At 43.0% G+C, this 22144-nt stretch overlaps 1 protein-coding gene across 6 annotated transcripts in view; it reads left to right on the top strand.

The window, feature by feature from the left end:
• OSBPL1A (oxysterol binding protein like 1A) overlaps window positions 1-17121 on the top strand; it is a 127298-nt gene extending 110177 nt beyond the window's left edge. For 4 of the 6 annotated variants that reach the window (XM_053242965.1, XM_053242967.1, XM_053242963.1 and 1 more), the window contains 4 exons: window positions 2950-3073; window positions 8807-8897; window positions 14058-14081; window positions 15934-17121. In XM_053242965.1, coding sequence (XP_053098940.1) covers window positions 2950-3073; window positions 8807-8897; window positions 14058-14081; window positions 15934-16036 — 342 coding nt within the window. In that variant the 3' untranslated portion in view covers window positions 16037-17121. The remainder of the gene's footprint in view (window positions 1-2949; window positions 3074-8806; window positions 8898-14057; window positions 14082-15933) is intronic. The other 2 variants (XM_053242966.1, XR_008305586.1) reach the window with 2 other exon arrangements.
• The last annotated feature ends 5023 nt before the right edge of the window (window positions 17122-22144 follow it).

Genomic DNA, 22144 nt, shown 5'->3' with positions numbered 1-22144 from the left:
AGTGGTTGTCCATAGATCTGGTCTGAAGTACCACCAGTATGCCGATGGCACACAGATCTGTCTTATTTTGTCATTTGATCTCGGGGAGGCAATAGAGACTCTGAACTAAGGTTTGGCAGCTGCTCTAGGCTGGATGTGGACTGATGCTTAATCCTGACAAGATTGAGGTTCTGTTAGTCAGTAGGAAAGCTGATTTGGGATTTGGTTCTGGATGGGGTTGCACTCCCTCTGAAAGAACAGGTTTGCAGATTGGGAATTCTCCTGGACCTGGCATTGCCCGTGGATGTTCAGGCTGTGGCCATGGCCAGGAGGACATTTGCACAGCTTTGGCTAATGTGCCAGCCCTGCCCATTCCTGGAGAGGGCAGATTTGGCTAGAGCTAGCCATGCCTTAGTCATGTTGTGTTTGGACTACTTAAAACACGCAGTATGTGCGCTACCCTTGAAAAGTATCTGGAAACTTCAACTGGTACAGAACATGGCCACCAGGATTCTTGCTGGGACCACAGTGTGGTAGGATATTACACCCATCCTTTAAGAGCTACACTGGCTGTCTCTGGATCCAATTCAAGATGCTGGTGATTACCTTTAAAGTCAACAGCTTAGGCCCCAAGTATTTGAAAGACTACTTGGAAAAGTCTATCAATGGCTACTAGTCTGAGGGTTATTGGCCACCTCTAGCCTAAAAGGCAAGATGCCTCTAAATACCAGTTGCAGGGGAGCAACAGCAAGAGAGAGGGCATGCCTTCAGCTGTGGGCTTCCCAGGGGCATCTGGTAGGCCATTGTGTGAAACAGGATGCTGGACTCGATAAGCCTTGGGCCTGATCCAGCATCATTCTTATGACTAGGCTAGTTCACACAATCATTAATTTATTAGGACAAGTCTCGTTCCCCAGTTTGGAAGCTGCATGCACTCTTATTTTGTGAGTAAAAAGTAAGGCAGGGGGGCAAGGGAAGCGATTGTGTGTAAGACTCGCTCTGGGGAATGGGTGTGTGTGTGCTCTGCAGACGGGGCTTTGCTCTGCATGCCACCACGAAGGGAGGGTCGATTGTCTTGCATGTGGACAGGGCCACCTTAATTACTGCTTTTGAACACTCACCCTGTGGTTGTTGGTTCCCTCCCAACTCTGACTGCCACTCTGTAGCAGGCAATGGCAGTTTGTTCCTGTGTGTCTTTGTTATCTGACTGCTGTGGTGGTTTGGGACATGGTTATTTGTGATATCTCAAGATGGCTGTAGCCTGCAAGTTTTTATTGCCAAGAACCGATAGGTGCACTTGCAAAAGGCATTGGATCTTCTATGTTCAAGGAGATGAGATAACAAGGAAGAAGGGAAAGAAAAGCAGCTAGGAAAATAACAGCCAAACTTTGGGGCTATGTTCAAAGTACAAAGTATTTAACAGTGCAACTCCAGAGTTACTGTAGTACATATGCAGAGAGGCTAATAGAGAAAAGAGAGTATCTTGGTTACAGACCACAGTAATTTGTTCCCACATCCACAAATTGCCAGGAATAAACCGAAGCTTAAGTGGCAAAACTGTGGAACAGCCACTGCTTCAAAGACTATTTTTTATTTTGGGATGCCATTTCTGGCTCACTGAAATTGAAGCCACCACCACCCCCTGCGCTGCTGGGATTCCCTTGCCTTTATCAGGAATGGCCACAACTAAGAATGTATTATTGGCATCTATATTTATATTCTGTCTTGTATTAAATCCCAAGTTGGCTAAGAAAAAAGAAACACAAGATTTCATATACAAGATTAAGAAAATAAAAACATTTAAAACAATTACATGTGTTTGTTTTTCTTTCTCGTTAGGATTTCATATGACTCTTCTAAAATTTAAACAGATGTTTATTTAAAATCACCAGACACCATTATAATACATCTATAAAAACCATCATTTAAAAGAAAAGGAAGAGGCCCAAGTCTGATTACAAAACATTAGATATACAGTACTCTACAATGTCATTCTTAAACAAATAGACATTTCCAAACTTGAATTTATTCATTTTATTTTTCAAATTTGATTTATATACCATCCTTCCAAAGATGGCTCAAGGCAGTTTACATTAAAACAAAAATGATTAAAATCAATTAATTAAAATAAAAATCCAATTAAACACAGATTAAAATTACAATTAAAACTAAATAGCATTAAAAGCCAGGCTAAAAAGGTGGGTCTTTATGGCTCTCCTGAAGGTCTCCAATGAAGACAATCCTCTTATATCAACAGGTAGCACATTCCACAACCTAGGGGCAACAGATTTGAAATGAATCTGTTGTCGAAATGAATTGGGTTGTTGCCTCCTTACCATAATCTTTTATAGTTCAGAAATAATAGATCCTGCCAAATCATAATAAAAAATTGGGATGGAATTTCACCTTTTCAAGTCTTTAAAGAATAAGTCAGTTTTCCGGCTGTTACAATATACCAGAGTTTATTATACCAATCCTCTAGGGATATCACATGACTCGTCAACATAGAGGTCCAGTGACTTCTGCAAGTGTGTCAGTTTGCCTTGGCAATAAAGACTTGCCAGCACACTAGCAGCCTATCGTCATCTTGTGATGAACAAGTTCTGAGACCTTTTCTTGTTTTTCTTCCTACTGATGAATTCTACAAATCTGTCCGTAATGAACAGCTTAACACTTTCTCCATTTTGAACTTATTTCTAGTTCTTAAGTCTTTGCAATTCACTTTCTCAATATCTTGTCCCTTCCTGCATTTAAAAGGCCACTTAGTATGATACCAGCAGATTTTCATGTATATGCTCCTACTCCTTTCCCCAAGGTCACTGTAATGAAAACCTTGAGTAAAAAGGTCCCAAGACTGATCCCTAAGGGACTCCACTGGATACTTCCTTTGAGAGTGTAAAAGCCTATTAACAGCTGATACTCCTTCATAAAACCAAAAGAACATTCATAAAGCATTTATTTTTTATTTAGATGTACAATTTCACGACCTTTGCTATGGCTTTGAATGAATTGGATCAAGAAATGGAAACTGTTATTCCTAAAACTGATTGCAGGCTACGACCCGATATAAGAGCTATGGAAAATGGTGATATAGGTAATTTAAAGATATAGTTTACGATGTATGTAGACACAGCAACTATTAAAATGTCTGTACCTCAGGGCTACACTTTACAGGGCACAACTTTAGTGTATTGTCAAGCATGTTTTACAAAGTTCCTTTTAAATAAATATTTGTATTAGTGATATAAAGAATACCATGAGGCTAAGCAGCAAACATTTGGAATATTTTTTGTTTAAAATACTTATAATCAGCATTCTTCAAGACAGAATGTTTCCTTACAGAAATGTATTGTGATTGTTCTTCCATAACAAAGATTTCTGTTTTGCTCAAAACACATGTCTTTAACTTGTGCTTCCTCATAAGGAACTTGTACTAATGCACTTTATGCATCTGGAATAGAGTGTGGTCCACAAAGCTTATGCTACAATAAATGCCTTTATGGTGCCACAAGATTTTGTTTGCTTCACTAGATACACACCTTCTGCAAATGCTTGTCTTAATCAGTGGACTGTTTGAATGATTTATATGGCAGGGCTACAAAACCATATACACACAAAACTGCATGTTCACAAGAGATTGATGGAATGGAGGCCAAGAGTACAGGAGCAAGGAATATTTTGAAAGTGTCACAAATAACAAGGATCTTTTAGTATATTTTATTATTTTTACATATATATCCCACTCTTCCTCCATGGAACCCAGAGCAGCATACATGTTTATCCTCACAACAACCCTGTGAGGTAGGTTAGGCTGAAAGTGTAGTGACTGGCCCAGAGAAATCCAGTGAGTTTCATGGCTGAGCAGGAATTTGAACTCAAAACTTCCCAGTCTTAGTCCAACATGCTAACCACTACACCATGCTGATATATGGTTTACCTTTCAGTCTGCCACCATGTGAAGCTTTCCTACGTCACAGTCAACTAAATGCTAGATAGAAACTAAGTGCTTGTACAGTTTATTATTAAAGGGGGAATGGGAGTGCCCCTTTAGTTAAGGCAAGTAGCAAAAAAAAAGTTTGACCTTTATAAGCTTCAGAATTCTATTGCTTATAAATAGGACACCTTTAGAGCTAAGAACTTGAAACTTGGGAGGTGTGTGTGTGTGAGATCTACCTGATGAGGTCTCCAATTGTGCTGAATTTCAAGGAGGTATGATAAATGCCACAGCAGGTTAAAAAATGCTGAAAATGGACACTGACCCTTTTTTGTCCAAATTTTATCCAGGCATATCATTTCTTTCCAACTTTGATGAAAATGACTGTTCAGGCTTGTCTAGCTAGGAAGGTAATCATTTGTTGGTTTGATGAAGTTTGAAGCAGCGGTGCAAATAGTTAGTTTCCCTGCCCCATTGAAGTCTATGGCTAGCAAATGCTGATTAAGGTATACTGTTCACACTACAAGGCCTACCAGGGCTAGCACAGCCCTACCAAGGTAGACCTGATTGTGAGCACCTCTGAGATTGGTCTCTATTCCAGTGCTCCGTTGCCAGGTAGCCCAGTTTCTTACCTGAGCTAAAAGTGAGGTAAGAGGGCGTGTGCGCCCCTTCTTGCCCCACTGGTTGGTCATGTGGGAGTACAGGCTGCCGGCAGCCATTGCTACCATAGAGGCTGGGGAAGGAGTGACCCAGCCTCTGGAATTCCTACAATGCACCACTCTGTTCATGCAGTGTATTGTTGGATATCTGGAAACTGGCCAGTCTTCCCCCAGCCTCTAGATTGGTACGCCAGTCTTGTGGGCACGCAAGCAGTAGCACCTGGAACACGAAGGATCAGCACCTGGAATACAAAGGCAAGATTCTGCTTTCACCAACTCCAGGCAAATGGTTGTGTGAACAATTTTTAAAGTGTGTCTGGTTTGGCAATGAAGCCAGGGCTTGCCACTCCTCTGACATTTGCAGGGGGAGCGAGCTAGTGGATTTTATTGCACATGCAATGCCTATTCTGTTAGTTATGGGGTGTGAACTTTCAGGGAAGAGGAGCAGGCGAGACATGGAATGGACAGTTGTGGAAAGTCAGCTGGGGAGTTAAAGCAGTGTGGAGAGCTTATTTCTGAATAAACCTGCCCAGGATTGCAACATCAACCCCTCACCTCACCCCACCCCAATCCTTTATCTGTAGGGCAGAGAGCGACTCCTTCACACTCCTTCAGAATCACCTCACACTTATCACAGTTGATAGTCCTATGGCCCTGTAGTGGTCAGCCTCCCCTCTAAAGAGTTAACAGGCAGTGAACCCTTGTCTCGACTGGCAGGTTGGTGAATTCCAGGGAGCCAATCAGTATACCAGGTGGGTGGGGCCTAGAGAGCAGTTGCTGGGAATTCTGGGAACAAGAAGGATGGTCTTTGTTGGAGAGAAGCGTGTGCGGAAAGGAATAGTGAGGGGCAATGGAGTTCTGCTCCCTCATGGTTGAAGCCAGCATGGAGGTTCCTCTCATAGAATAACTCTGTAGGTCCTTAAAAGAAGGATTTCAGGAAGCTTGATTCTCATCAGGAATTGTGTGAGTTCAAGGAAAAGGGAATTCAGCATAGGGAACAGTTCATTTAGTCAGACTATGTATTAGGAACTTATTTCTTTGCATATGTGTGCTTTTCCATGGGAACATAGGAAACTGCCATATACTGAGTCAGTCCATTGGTCTATCTAGCTCAGAATTGTCTTCACAGACTGGCAGCGGCTTCTCCAAGGTTGCAGGCAGGAATCTCTCTCAGCACTGTCTTGGAGAAGCCAGGGAGGGAACTTGAAACCTTGTGCTCTTCCCAGAGCGGCTTCATCCCCTGAGGGGAATATCTTGCAGTGCTCACACATCAAGTCTCCCATTCAGATGCAACCAGGGCAGACCCTGCTTAGCTATGGGGGCAAGTCATGCTTGCACCAGCTCTCCTCTGGTGATTCCTGATACTGTTCTATTACTGTTTACCTGCAGCATAATTGAAATAAGAAACACTAGCCTACACTCAACACACCTAGGGTGTTGCAGAAGCCTCTGTAAACATTTAAACAAGCATAAAGACAACCTATTTTTGTAACTTGCTAAGTATTTTTAGCTGTTTCTAAAAGCTGAGACAGCCTCAGACAGAACCAGTCTGTAGTAATTGAAAAAGTCTGTAATGTTCTTAAATGCAACCTATTACAAAAGCTTGAGACAACCTTTTTTGTTGCCTTTTAAATAAAAGTTTCTTTTTTCTTTTTACTTTTTAAAAGCGTCTCAGAGTGGGTTTATAACTCAGTAGAAGGAGGATTTCTCTGGATTTCTCACGTCCTCAGGAGCTCAGCAGCTGTCAGTTTTTCTCATCCTTTGTAAGCTTACACATGCAAGGTTTTTTTGTATTTGCCCAATAGCCAGTTACAGAGGGACCTGGGATTATAACACCCAATCCACTGGTCCGGTTCTCTGCAAGTTTTAGGTTGCTTGGTGGCAGCATTTTGAATCTACCAGTAATACAGAATAGTTTTATGAGAGGCCCACTCAGGTAGCTCAGCAGGGATGATTCAGCATTTACATTCCCTCACATGAGCTAGCTCTGAGACAAAGACTTTAATCTATACAGGCCCATCCCCCGCTGTCAGAATGCTGACAGGAAAACTGCACTTGACTTCTGCAATAAGAGAGCCTTAGTGAGTTCAGTCAAATGGGCCATTTTAATTATGCTCATTGCATTAAAAACAAACACTCAGGTAATCTCAGAATTAAGCCTACTTACTACTTATTTACAAAGCTCCACTTATCTTACAGTTTCCAACTTTCTTGCTCCTATCGTCTAGACCTTGGCGGGTGGTCTTTGTTTTTACACGGGTAAAACTCCATAGGTCAGTGTTCTTCACTATTTTTCAAGTGAGGGCCAGATAAGTTAAAAAAAAACTTCCAGTGAGAGAGCCATTTCCCACCTCCATGCAGTGTTGTACCTTTCCCAGCATGGTAGAGTAGTGTGGGGAGAGGGCTATAAGAATAACAGTGTTCTGTAAAGCCCAAGCACCATCTTGAAAGGCACATGGAGAATGCTGAGAAGTGTTGTCCTTCCCAGCACCTTCTCCACAGATTTTGATGTCCAAAGTCTAATGTCAATATGTGACATGGCTGAGGATATTGGATTGCCAACATTGTAATGATACATTTCCTTTTCACAAACCATGGAAATTAGATAGTCAAAAAACCTGCCAGTTTAAGTCCACAATTAAGGCTATGTCATTTTGCCTTGGGCTCCACAAAGCTGGGAAATTGGAACCTACAGCTTGATGCCTTAACAGATGTGCCACGTGATCAGTAATGATATGCAGTGTCACAAATTGTGCTCACCTACAACTTGCCCTCCATGCACCCTGTAGTGATCGGCCTCCTCCCACTAAAGAGTTAACAGGGAATGAACCCTTGCCTTGACTGACATGCTGGTGAACTCCAGGGCAGCCAATCAGTACACCAGGTGGGTGGGACCTAGAGAATTCTGGGAACATGAAGGGTGGCCTTTGTTGTAAAGAAGTGACATAACCTTAATTGTGGACTTAAACTGGCAGGTGTGTGGAAGGGCTTAGTGAGGGCATCGAGTTTTTGGTCCCTCGTGGTCAAAGCCAGCATCGAAGTTTCGCACATAGAATAACTGCAGATCCTTGAAAGACAGGATTGCAGGAAGCTTGATTCTCATCAGGTGTTGGGTGAGTTTTCAAGGAAAAGAGGATTCAGCATAGGGAACAGTTTGTTAATCAGATTTTATTTGTGAGCATGCTTTCAACAGCATGCTTTGTGAGCATTCCAGATACTGTTCTATTATAGTTTACCTGTAGTGTAATTAAAATAATTAACATTAGCCTAAACACTTTTATTACACTGTAATTTTAATTACAGCGTAATTAAAATAAGAAACACTACCCAACTAGGGTGTTGCAAAAGACTCTATAAACATCTAAGCATTCCTAAATGCAACCTTATCTGAAGCGTAAGACAACCTATTTTTGTAACCTACTAAGTATTTTTGAGTGTATTTAAAACTTAGAAGCCTCAGACGGAAGCAGTCTGTAGTAATTGGATAAAACTGGTATTTTGTACTTTTCTTTTTACGACCCTCTCAGAGTTGGTTTTTAACTCAAGAAAAAAGGGAGGGCGGAAAGGGGATTTCTCTGGTGCAAAAGGGTCACCAGTTGTTCAGCAGCTATCTGTTTTGTCATCATGTGTAAGCCTACACATGGAAGGTTTTTGTTTTTATCCAATAGCAATATGAAGAGAGCTTTCCCTGGGATTCCACCCTGAGCCCAGGGAGATCCAAGCTCTGTCGATAAGAGGGGTGGTGGCGGCAGCATTTTAATTCTACTGGAAATATAGATTAGTTTTAGGAGAAGCCTAGCCAGGCAGTTTGCCAGGGATGATTCAGCATTCCGCCCCCTGCCCCCACTCAGGTGAGCTGCTATTAGACAAAGGCTTTAATTCGCTACACACCAACACTTTTCCTTGGTCTTTGAGGCCCATATCAAGATGGGGAGGATGATGGAGTGCCTGACACTAGCAAAGATGCCCCATGTTGTCCTGGCCCTGTATTGCCTTATGACAGGGATTCTCAAACTTGGGTTTCCAGATGTTGTTGGACTAAAACTCTTCTGAATATCTATCTTTAACTATCTATTTGCAGTCCGGTTTACAAAATGCACAAAACTCTTTAAACTGGTGTGTCTCGCAAAACAATGTACAATACTTGCTAGTTTCTCAATATTTGAGCTAGTTAAGTTCTCACTCTTCAATAAATAGTTATCAATTTGACAAATCCTGTTTTTACTCTTGCTAGATGTAGCTAGTGAAGAAAAGAAAAGACTTGAAGAAAAACAAAGAGCTGCTCGTAAAAACAGGTCCAAGTCAGAGGAAGATTGGAAGACAAGGTTAGTAAATTGAGATTAAAACTTTGGAATGGAAGCTGTTGACACACATGGGCTAGGTGTTTCTTGCTCTTTTAACTTCAATATCTTGTTTTAAGGTCTTGCTTAGTATGTTGGTGGCCAAAGAGGAAATTCAACTTTATTTCAGCATAACCCATGTGATGCAAGACACTGGCTGTCAGAATCACTAACAGACTAAATTTTGTCGCTCCATAACTTTCAATCAAGAGCTAACATAGTGGGTTATTTAATACTATAAGACAGTGGTTAACCACTGTTTAATTCTGCTTTCCTCAGTCATTATGTCATGATTAGATTCTTGTTCATGTTAAACTTTAATAAAGGGTCAGTTTGGATTACAAGCCCCTAAGAACACAGGGAGGATTATGAGCATGGATGTCTTCTCCCCAGCACATTGTCCCACTACTGCATAACCACAGCATTTGGCAGGTGAAATGTCCAAACTATCCTGCATCTCTCACTGAGCAACTTATTTATTTAAAATATTTCTATACCACCGAACACTTGCGTCTTTTAAATATACTACTTTAGAGCATAATTTAAACTTCAAGCAAGAGACAGTTTGGATGTCCCCATCACCATTCAGTTGTGGGATGGAACAGTGGGAGAAGAGATGCATGCATTCACACTACTCCATACTGGTGATGGCCTAAATGAAGGTAAACAAGCTGAAATTAAAATCTGGACAAAACAGGTGCTCCTGGTCTGAAGGGCCACTGATCCAGAATAGTGTTGCTGGCTGTTACTAAATCCTCCCATTCTGTATTTTATTCTGCCTTCTGTTTGTGTGATGTTTTAAATATTGCTACTGCTGTTATTGTGTATGGTGGTGGTGTATTCATTTAATTTTTGTTAGCCGCCTTGAGTCTGCGGAATAAGTTGGGGTATACAATTTTAAATCAATAAAATACATTATTTGGGGGAGACATCAGATGAATTGCACAACCCAACCCCTTTTCTTGGAGTTGGTGGTTCTTAAGAGTGTAATTAGACTTTTGTGAGAGAATGTGTAGATTGATTATTTTCATAATAGTTGTGCTGGAGCAAAAGTCCATATACACACTTGGACAAATTTGTTGATACCCATACAGCACATTGAAAAAGTGTTTTATGCCTCCTGAAAAGCGATTAAATGAAAAGCAATTGTCCCATGTATACCTGCATGCCTTTGATATGTCATCAAGTAAAGCAAAGCAAGTGTGAAAAAAGATAAAGTATTGCTTATTCTACAAAGATATTCTAAAGTGGCCTGGACACATTGATTGGTACCCCTAGAAAAGATATTAAGTAATTGGATTAGAGTGATTTTTCAAATTAGCTGTTTTCTTTAGTTAGTATCACACATCTCCAATTGTGCAATCAGTCATTCAGCCTATTTAGATGGAGAAAAGTAGTCACTCTGCTGTTTGGTATCATCTTGTATCCCACAATGGACCAGAGAAAGCAAAGGAGAGAGTTGTCTGAGGAGATCAGAAAGAAAATGATAGATGAGCATGTTAAAGGCAAAGGCTAGAAGAACATCTCCAAGTAGTTTGATGTTCCTGTGACAACAGTTGCAAATATTATTAAGAAGTTCAAGGTCCATGGTACTCCAGCCAACCTCCCTGGATGAGGCTGCAAGAAAAAAATTGACCCCAGAATGGGCAGAAGGATAGTGAGAATGGTAGACAAAAAGCCAAGGAGAACTTCCAAAGAGATACATGCTGAACTCCAAAGTCAAGGTCCATCAGTGTCTGATCACACCATCCATCACTTTTTGAGTGACAGTGGGCTCAATGGAAGAAGACCCAGGAAGACTCCACTGTTGAAAGAAAAACATTAAAAAGCCAGACTGGAATTTGCTAAAATGCATATTGACAAGCCACAATGCCTCTGGGATAATGTCCTTTGGGCAGATGAGACAAAACTGGAGCTTTTTGGCAAGTCACATCAGCTCTATGTCCACAGACAAAAAAAAAATGAAGCTTTCAAAGAAAAGAACACCATACCTACTGTGAAACTTGGAGGAGGTTCAGTTATGTTTTGGGGCTGCTTTGCTGCATCTGGCACAGGGTGCATTGAGTCTGTGCAGGAAACAATGAAATCTCAAGACTATCAAGACATTCTGGAGCGAAACGTACTGCCCGGTGTCAGAAAGCTCTGTCTCAGTCGCAGGTCATGGATCCTGCAACAGGATAATGACCCAAAACATACAGCTAAAAGCACCCAAGAATGGCTAAGGACAAAACATTGGACTATTCTGAAGTGGCCTACTGTGAGCCCTGATTGGAATCCTATCGAACATCTATGGAAAGAACTGAAACAAGCAGTCTGGAGAAGGCACCCTTCAAACCTGACACAGCTGGAGCAGTTTGCTCAGGAAGAGCGGGCCAAACTACCTGTTGACAGGTGCAGAAGTCTCATTGGGAGCTACAGGAATCGCTTATTTGCAGTGATTGCCTCTAAAGGTTATGCAACAAAATATTAGGTTTTGGTCCCATCATTTTTGTCCATGCCATTTTCATTTGTGTTATTATTTGAAATGTTCTGTTGCATCAAAACTCTAAAGCAAAGTCTGATTCTTGTTAAATGCGGAACAAACGATGATGGATACCAGTTACTTTGGTCAGTTTCAAGTTATTTCAGAGACCAGCATGGGTTCTTCTTTTTTCGTGGAGGTGTACCAACACATTTGTCCACGTGTGTATATAGAAAAATCTATATGTAGATTAGTTTAAAAATACCTTTGGCTGAAAGAGAAATATTGGCCCACATTCTCCACGGCATTACATTGGGCAGCCACAGAGGCAGGGGGAGAGCGATTCTCTTAAGAAGCAGTTCCTTACCTGCTCCAGTGTGCCCACCACCACTGCTTTTCTGGGCTCAGCACTTGCTCTACCATATGCAGGCTGCAGGGAACAGTGCTACAGCTGGGGGGGGGGACGACAGAGCAGGTAAGGACCTGCTCCTCACCCCACCAAACTGGTTCAGCTGTGCGTACCCAAGCTGATCCAGTGCTTCCCTAAGGAGGCACTGAATCTGTTTGTGTACATCCCTACAAGAACACCCATGCTTGGGAGTCCAATGCATAGGGGAGAAGATGAGGAAATGCTTTTCATGAGCCATGTTCACTGCCAGGAATGTGTCCCTGAAGGTTGTACAGCCTGAATGTGGGCCAGTGCGCCTTGATTATTTTGTGGCTCGCCCTGTACAGCCAAGAGTAAGCACAGTAACTCTTTTTTCAATGTCTAAGCTTTCTTTTTGCATAAATGTTCTCCAAAATAGCTTGCAACATATTTAAAATAGTATAAAACATTTCAGTAAACCGAACAAAAGCATTTAAACTCACAAACAATACCAAAGCTATTAAAACATTCAACTTCAGTTCTAATTATTTCTTCATGCCTTGTTTTTGGAAGCCCCTTAAAAAAAAATTGGCAGCTATGCTGTTTTTCCAGTCATTTGTTTCAGCAGGATGTTCTAATTTATTACAATCAGGAGGTTAATGTACCCTAGTAACCTTGGTCTATCATGCAAGGAACAAGATGAGCTGAATTGCTTCTACACTAAAACAGTTAAAGTCATTGTCATCCGGATCTTAGCTGTTTGTTTCTGGGGTTGAAAAGCAACTTGCAAGATTGTCCTTTATTGGGGGGGGGGGGACTTACTACAGAATGCTGCAATGTGTGTGTAAAACATTTCAGTACTTGTGACGGGCTTCTTCTCCCATGCTACATTGCAAAATAGTCCTTTCTTAAATTCTAAATTTCCTATCAAGCTGCTTCCCACTCCTTTCTTTTTTGGTAGAAGACACCAAATGATCTTGAGGAGAAAAACTGACAATCATCTTCATTTAAAAACACACACACACACACTGGTCAGTCCATGGCAAAACTAAATGTGCCCTATTTGGATTTTTCTCTTTAAAGCCAGTTAGTGGCTAGGATAATGCTACATTGTTTTTTTCATGGAAGCATGAATGCTTGATTGTTTTCATCTCCTTTGTCATCCCCAGGGCAACACTTGGCAAAGGACCAACTGTACTGGTTCCCAAATTTAACTACTAGGGAGAGATTTTCCCCCTTGTTCAGATTATTCCTGTAAACAAACTTACTTCAGATTGGGGTAGTGAAACAGTATATTAAAAGGAACATTTAAAATAATCTGAAACTGTGTGTGTGCCTGTGCATCTGTGTCTTGTACTCCATTGCTCAGTTCTAATTTACTCACAATGTGGAGCATATAGAAGCTCGGCAAACACAATAGGATTGAAGAGCTGAACTTCAGGGGAAATGAAGGTAAAACTTTGGGTTCGGAAGCTGACCCAAAATACGTTGTGAATGTGTGGCTTCTGTAGAAATTGATGCCTGATTCAAAGTAATCCTTAAAACAGTTTTTCTGTATTATGGATTACTTTGAATTGTGCATCTATGTTTATTAAAGTGGCATTTTACATGGTGTTTGTGCCTAATGCCACTTAAGAATCGGCATACTTTGCAAGTATGTGGAGCCACCTGCAAATGCCCTTAGCCTCACCAGAGCCAGAACAGGAAGTGCGGGCTGTTGAAGTACCCTGGGTTTCCATGCAATGCTGCCACTCCTGGCCTTGGTACTACAGCCATGGCAGGAATAAGCTGCCATTGCCCTCTGCATGACATTTGCAATATGTGCCTTAGCTCTTATTGGCACTAAGAATATGTGTGTCTGTCCTGGTAGTGCAGATCAACACAGTCAAGGAAACGGGATATTTTACATTTCCCTCCAAGAACTTCAGGTGGGAATTTTGGAACACCCTCCAGAGGATGACATCTTTAACTGTGCACCTTCACTGTATTGCTGCCTGAAAGTTTCTTTTTCGTAATTCAGTACAACTCCACTTGGAGCATGCAAGTCTATGAATTTGGAATTGACCGCTGAAGATTTTCTCTGGTTCCAAACACGATCACTTTTTTGTTCTGCCAGGAGTGGTCTTGAGTGGACTGGTATGATTGTCCCTACATATGTTGCCTTATTTATGTTGTCACAACAATGGAGAGTGTGAGCCAGCTGTCAACAGACAACTGCTTGTTTCTTCATGGTTTGCTACAGGATGTTCTTGGCACATTTTATGCTAATTCAAATGTCTTGTCATTATAAGTTGCATTTTGTTTTCTCTTTCCAAAGTCAGCCAGTGGCCCAGACTCCCAGGTTTGATCATTTCTAAAAAAAATTTGCTTGCTTTCCTGACATGCTTACCCCTTTAAGACTTAAGAGTTGTCTGACTTCAGTTCCTTTATATATAAGAATATGTGAAGTTCCAAATATGAATTTGGTTTCACCAAAAGTCTGCCTCCTTTTCCAACTCAATTGAAATTATACTGCTCTGCTTTTGTGGGTTGGTTTCTTTTTCTTAGCAATTCTGTAAACCTCTAGTATTCATATTAAGTAGACCTTGCATGTTGTTCTACAGGATTAATTAAGGTGCACCTGAGGAGAACAGAGGCTTGTATTTCTTTCCAGTATCAAATGATTTTATAAACACTTGGTTAATTGCACCTTGGTTTATGATGAGTGTGTTTCATTCTGGAAAGAATTTCCATATGTGGCTTCCTCCTCATTCCATGGATTTTTATTAAAGTGCCCCATGCAGTCAAGTTGTCTGTAGCACATCCTGAGACATGATCAAAATCATTAATTGGAGAGCATGGTTAATGTGACTATGGGACTGCATTCACAAGAAAGCTTAATCAGGGGAGGGAATGCATGATGGGGTTAAAGATCACAAGACAAATGATCATCTATACCAGGGCTGCACAATCATAGGAAGCTGCCATATACTGAATCAGACCGTTGGTCTGTCTAGCTCAGTATTGTCTTCACAGACTGGCAGCAGCTTCTTCAAGATTGCAGGCAGGAATCTCTCTCAGTCCTATTTTGGAGAAGCCAGGGAGGGAACTTGGAACTTTCTGCTCTTCCCAGAGCGGCTCCATCCCGAGGGGAATATCTTAGTGCTTTTTGTAATATCTTACAGTGGCTCTCTTGCAGATGTTGGACTACAACTCCCATCATCCCCGACTATTGGGCACTCTGGCTGGGGATGCAGGCAGTTGAAGTCCAACAGCAGCTGGATGGCCAAAGTTGTCCAACCCTGATCTAAATTTAGTCTACCTGAAGAAGGCATTCATATAGTAGGACATATGTCCAGTGGATAATATTGGACTGTTCTCACTAAATGCATAGAATGTACTTTTAACTTCTATATATTTTTGGTACCGTAAAAATAACCATTTAAGGACTGCTGAGAGATGGATATAGTCATGTAGCAACAATATCTACTGCCATTGCATTCAATTGATACTTTTTAACAAGGATTTAAAAAACAGAATTTTATGAACTAGTTTTCACAGTGAGATCTATGGCACAGAAGCTCACCTCTTTCCAGAACCTTGTTGATGCCTACTTGGATTAAATTGCTAGTTGTATTGACCAACCTTACAAAAGTAACGCATTAAGCTACAAGGAGGTCTGGCATCAGGGGTCAGCATCCTCTGGAAGCTGCCAAGGCCACAATCCGCCGGAAAGGCCCCTTCTTGATCTCAGACTTGCCGCTCTTACCGGCTGGCGCTCTGGCCAAGCACGCTGACGGCAGTGGAGGAGGAAGGGCATCACTTCAGAAGGAAGGGGTCCCACTGAGGCTGCCTCATGTTCTCAATGTTGCCTTTTTAACAGAAGCTTGAAAGTAATTTCCCGCCTCTTTCCTTGCCACATTTCAACCTGGTACAGTCAAAAGCAGCGAGCAGGGGAAAGAGTGATTTGCGAAGTCTTCCTTTAATGTCAGTGTGGTGAGGAGAATAAGAGTCCTGAACTTCCAAAGTATCCAGAGCACGTGGCAGCTTGAATATCTCTTGAACTGAAAATAGATAGATAGATAGATAGATATAGAGAGAGAGATAGATAGATATATATAGAGAGAGATAGATATAGATATAAATTTATTTATTTATTTATTTATTTATTTACACGCGCACACACACTACTACTTCTTTCTATTTATTTTCAGGTGGTTCCATCAAGGTCCTAATCCCTACATCGGTGGACATGACTGGATTTATTCTGGAAACTACTGGGACAGAAACTACTTTAACTTGCCTGATATTTATTAAAATGCATTGGGAAGCCTGAGGCTAATACAAATAAGTCTTAATCAGTTTTCAGTGTTTTCCTTTGTTCCTATACTCTTAGAAAAACAAACTGACAAATTTTAACTGAATGTACTATTAAGTAGCATCTGCAACAACTATGGTGACATGAGACTGTTCTTGGGGGGAGTCATTTTTGTCCTTCTCCCTATATATTCATACATTCACACACGCACATCTGTTATGGGTGCTGTACTTGAAGAGAAAGCGAGAGCTACCTATCTTGCTGAAGAAAGTAATGCAATTAATGTTTAGTCCCAAGACATAAGGAAAACAGAACACCTTTTAGGTTTCCTGTCTCTTTAGGTCAGAGATAGCTCTGCTGGCATAATGGAAATTGGAGACTTTTAGGAGACAGGAATATCAAAAGCACACTCATGAAATTCAATACCACTGTGACTATGTAGCTGGGAATAGGCTTGCCACTCCTGCGAAGAATTATTTAATTTTTTTTTAAAGAAGATGGCGTTCCATTACTTCATAAAGTACTGGATTATGTTAGTGCCCCTCCCCTGAACCCCAGATATGAAGTAGGATAAACTGGTAACTACTCAGTAGTGTGTCTTCCATGTTTAGCACAGTGTTCTCGATTTGCTCTTTCAGGTTTTATTACCATACTCATATCTTTAAGGAATTAAGAGCCATTTAAGTCTTTGAAAGGTTAATTTGAACTAAGATGAAGTATTTAAAAAAAAAATCTGCAATGCACTATGAAAGAAGTGTGTGGCACTATTGGAAGGGTGGGGTGGGGTGTCTTAAGCAAAGGAGATGAGATACTACAAGTACACCTGAGTATTTGCTGTTGGGAGCGAAGCCCTGCGAAGGAAGTCGTGTGCATTTCAAAGCCGGTGAGGCAGCTCAGAATATTGTACACAGCAGATTTACCCCTTTGTTTGGGGTGCATTAAACTCTATGGGATTATATATTTGTATAAAACTGAGTACATAAATTCCAGAGGGCTTGCTGCTCTTGTATAATTTAATTGCTGTTTGGAAGTATAGTGTTAACTGAATTAATTTAATTGCTAATAAATAAAGGCTTAAACTGTTCCATGGCTGGAATTCTATATTGGTGATATTGCACCAGAAAGAGATTGATCTTGGTTATTGAATCAACTCCTCCTAAAGTGTGCTGGCATGTTGAATAGTGCAGAGAGAACAAATCTAACATGCATATGTCCATTCTGTGATCAGTAGCAGCCATTTTGTGTGAAAATTCTTATCTGGTTTGATGACCTATAAATCACATCTTCTGGTGACCACCTATCCCCAGTTACCCAGCTGCTATCAAATTACAACAGAGCACAGCCTTCCCCCAAATGGCAAATGGAGATGGTATAGTCGCCGTGGGGGGCTGTAGATATCAACTGGCAATGGAGCACACTTGCCACACGGATGAGAAACAGCAGCTTTATGGCAAGCCTATTACTGTGTTGCTATTGAATGAGTCTTAATATTCCCACTCCATATTCCTGCTGGAGATGTGAGGTTGCTACAAGAAAGCTGATTTAGATAAGACACTCCTATGACATGCTTGAGCTCATATTTAAAGTGTGTGTCTAAGCCAATCCAGGCAACTGGTTTGGGAGAAAGCGAGTTGGACCCAAGGCCTGGCCAGTGATCTCTGGGCTGAATGGAGCAACTACTGAGGGCAAACTGGGGTGAGAGGCATAAGAAGCCTGAAATAGAAGAGGCTAAAACACCATTACTTCTTGCAGCTCATAAGACAAGTCTTGGCCATACCAATGCAAAATCAGACATGGAACTCCTCCAGGAAGTGGACCACCTTTTACGCCAACCCTCTGAGCTCTGAAAAGGAGTCAGTTGAAGCAAGAAGCTCGTGTGTGTGTGTGTGCGCGCACACACACACACACGTGCACATGCATATTAGGCAGTGGCATAGATTAACACTGAACCTTTGACAGATCTCCAGAGGCATACGGTTTCTGAGAGAGAGAGAGAGAGAGAGATATTTAAGCACCTTAATCAGATTAGCAAGCAGCCAGCATTTCTCAAAAAATGGAACTAGCTTGGCATATTTCTGAGTGTTTTCAAATTTAGTGAGCCAGTGGGCAGGAGAGGCCTACAGCCTCGTGCCCATCCTATCTCCCCAACCCTCTTTCATGTCCCTTTAAATCATACTTGCTCAGACAAACTGGTGACAAGCACTATTTGAAAGGAGGAAGGTCTCCCCCTTGCTCCCATCCCCTCAGTGCATTATCCCCTGGTGGTCCTTGTGAAGTATACATTTCCCAAGGGCTACTGTGATGAGAGAGCCTTACATCCCAAAGCCCACCATGATCTTGAGTCCTTTCACCATAATCCATAACACTCCAGGTGCTGGAGAGACAGAGGTCTTCCTTTTCCGTGTGGCCAAAATGCTACTGCTGCAACTGCATTTACAGGCGAAACTCGAAAAATTAGAATATCGTGCAAAAGTTCATTAATTTCAGTAATGCAAATTAAATGGTGAAACTGATATATGAGATAGACGCATTACATGCAAAGCGAGATAAGTCAAGCCTTAATTTGTTATAATTGTGATGATCATGGCGTACAGCTCATGAGAACCCCAAATCCACAATCCCAGAAAATTAGAATATTGTGAAAAGGTTCAACAGAGTCCAATTGGACTCTAAGCCCGTTTCTCTGTCAGAGAATCTTAAGTAATACTCCACATATGTGGCCTGCATGGCCTCGGCACTCCAAAGAAAGGGGATTTGGACCTCTTGTTCAGCCTTACTGATGCTTTGTCCCTTAACTTGGCATTGTTGGGGGTCATGTGGGGGCATTGGAAAAAGCCAGTGACTCTCTCTCAACCCAGCAGGCACTTAGAGAACTTTTGCAGCATGCAGCTGCAGGATGATAGTTTCCTAAAGAATCATCCCACCCCAAATTCTATTGTTGTAGAAGTGCCTCTACAGAAGATCAGAGGTCACAGCCAGTTGGCGCTGGGTGACGAGGACAGGGAGCTGGACTCCTTCAGGAGGAGGCTTTACTCGGCCTCGGCTCTCCACTTGAGGGTGACCAACTACCAGGCCTACAATGCCCATTATAACCACTTTCTGTGGGAGAAAGTGCCCCCTTTTTGGATCTCCTGTCGCAGGGCAAGCGTGATCCAGGTAAAGCGTTCCTCTGCAAAGTGGTGCATGTGATGGCCTTGTCTGTGGCTCTCAGGTGGCATGCCTGGCTGTGTTCGTCTGGACTGACCTATGAGGCCTGTGCTAGGGTTGAGGACCTCCCCTTTGAGGGTTCTAGCCCAGGGTTTCTCAACGTTGGGCCCCCAGATGTTGCTGTACTACAACTCCTATCATCCTCAGCTACAAAGGCCATGTCTGGGGATGATGGGAGATGTAGCCCAACACCATCTGGGGGCCCAAGATTAAGAAACCGTGTTCTAGCCTCTCTGTGGAGCAGACAGACGACACATTCCAGAAGGTCCAGAAATTGAGGATCACAGCGAAGTCCACGTCTTATTTTTCCTTGACCCCCCAGGCCACAGCCTTCCAGGTGGTCTCATCATAAGCCGAAAGCCTCCTCTCAGCAGCAATCATCCGAGCGTTCCTTTCGCAGCAACAAGTTCCAGTCTCAATACAAGCCAGGTCTCCAGCCTAGTAAGGCAGCCTTTCAGAAATAGTGCCCAAACACTTCGAAATAAACAATGACTCAGGGCCCTTTCGAACTAATCTGGCCCCATTTTCAGCAAACTGGGACAGGGTAACTGCGGACCAGTGGGTTCTCACAGTCATACGTTTGGGCTACACTCTCGAATTCTGCGGGATGTCACCCGTGTCCGGGATCGTGACTACTCCATTTACTCCAGAATTGGACCAGGAGGCCTCCACTCTCCTGTCAAAGGATGTGATAGAACATGTCGCCAATCCGGAGAGTCCCAGTTTCTATTCCTGGTACTTTGTTGTGCCAAAACCAGAAGGGGGTTGGAGTCCCATACTGGACCTCAGGGCCCAGAACAAGCACCTGGTGCCCTGGACGGTCTCGGGGCGGTCATAGATACCCTGCAGGAACTGGGCTTCCAGATCAATTTCGAGAAATCTCAGCTGGAGCTGTCCTGCAGGATACAATTTAGAGGGCTGATCTCCAATACGGCCTTGGAGAAGGTCTTCCTCCCAGATGCCCGCATACGTAGTCTCACGAGGCTGGCCACCATTTTTCTAGCCAGAGGCCCGCAGACTATGCAATCGGTGCAGCACCTCTTGGGACATATGGCTGCCACCACATACGTGCTCCCTCAAGCGTGTCTTTGGATGAGCATCATTCAGCGATGGTTCTTGGACATGTTCAATCCCCTTTGGGATTTGGCCCGTTTGGAGCGAGTGACCACAGCATGGTGGGCTGAGACTCATCATCTGAACTTCGGTGCCCCTTTCCAGGCTCCCCAGCCACGATGGGTGCTTACGACCAACTCATCGGAGCTCGGTTGGGGGGCTCACTTGGACAGGTTTCATCTGAACAGCCATTGGTTGATCAGGGAGGAGGGCCAGCACATCAACTATTTGGAGTTTTTGGCCATATTCCATGCACTCAACGGGTTCTTGCCTGTGATTATGGGTTGCTTGGTGACAGTCCAGATGGACATAGCAAAAGCCTATGTCAATCGGCAAGGCAGCACGTCTTTGAGGAGCCTTCTGTTCCTGTCGCTGGACCTTTGGCATTGGTGTGTGGTGCATACACTATCGCCTCATGTGGTCTACAACCAGGGGTCCCTTAATGTCCAGATGGACATGTTTGAGCCAGATGGTGACAGTCTCCCACGAGTGGGCCTTGGACTTCAGTGTTCTCGGGCATATTTGCAAAGTAGGGTGTTCCAGCTCTGGATCTCTTTGCATCCCAGGACAATGCTCAGTGTGCCCTCTATTGCTCCAGGGGTGGGAAAGGTGAGGGCTCTTTAGGCAATGCCTTTGTCCTGTCTTGGACAGGCCACCTGCTGTACCTGTTTCCTCCATTTCCCCTCAATCCTAGGATGCTGCGCAAGCTGAGGGTTGACCATGCCAAGACCATCCTGCTAGCCCCGTTGGCCCAGGAGGCCTTGGTTTCTGGCTCTGAGGTGGCTAGCACTGACCTGGATGTGCCTCCCCCCCCCACCAGACCTGCTGTCCAAGGAGGGGGGTCGGGTGCTCCACCTGGACATTCAGCCCCTGCACCTGATGGCTTGGAGGGTCCTGCCAACTTCCCACTGAGACTCAGGGAAATTTTGCTTGCGGCCAAGAAACAATCTCCACAGAAATCCTATGACTATAAGTGGACTCACTTCTGTCCCTTTGCTTCTCTGCATGGGTTCGATGTGTTTAACCCATCTGTGCAGAATGCTTGTATATATCTGCTCTCCCTTAAAAGTGTCTGGTCTGAAGCTCTCGTCTCTTAAGGTCCATTTGGCTGCTATTGTGGCACATTCCCCGACAACCTGGGTTTTGTGGTTTAAGGACCTGTTATTTAAAAAAAATCCTGAAGGGTTTGTCCCACGTTTTTCCAGATGACCCTGTTATGTCACCGGCCTGAGACCTGTCTATGGTTTTGGCCGGATTGCTATGGCCCCCCCTTTGAGCCTTTGGCCTTGATTGACACTCGTCTCCTGACCTGGAAGGTTGCCTTTCTGGTGGCCGTCACCTCCGCTAGGAGGGTGAGTGAACTGCGGACCTTGAGGGTTGATCCACCGTACTTTCAGTTCCATAAGGACAAGGTGATACTCAGGCCGGATGACCAATTCCTTCTGAAGGTGGTCTCTGTTTCATCATTCCTCACCACTCACATTGCCTGATTTTTCCAGAACCTGTCCTCTGATGCAGAGCGCAGATTACATCTTTTGGATGTTAGGAGGGCATTATCCTTCTATATCCAGAGATCTGCTGAGTGGAGGAAGACTCCTTCCCTGTTTGCTCTGTTTGATGGGCCACATAAAGGTCTACAAGTTTCAAGGCAGATAGTTTCGATGATTGAACTTTGCTATAAATGGGCTCATAAGCAGTTGCCTGCGACCATTAAGACGCATTCGGTTAGGTCCATGGTGGCCTCTGTCACCTTTGACCGCGTGGTCCCCTTGGATGCTATCTGTCAG

The sequence above is a fragment of the Hemicordylus capensis genome, chromosome 4 (assembly GCF_027244095.1).
Source record: "Hemicordylus capensis ecotype Gifberg chromosome 4, rHemCap1.1.pri, whole genome shotgun sequence".
Lineage (NCBI taxonomy): Eukaryota > Metazoa > Chordata > Lepidosauria > Squamata > Cordylidae > Hemicordylus > Hemicordylus capensis.
This window is presented reverse-complemented; position numbering and strand designations above follow the sequence as displayed.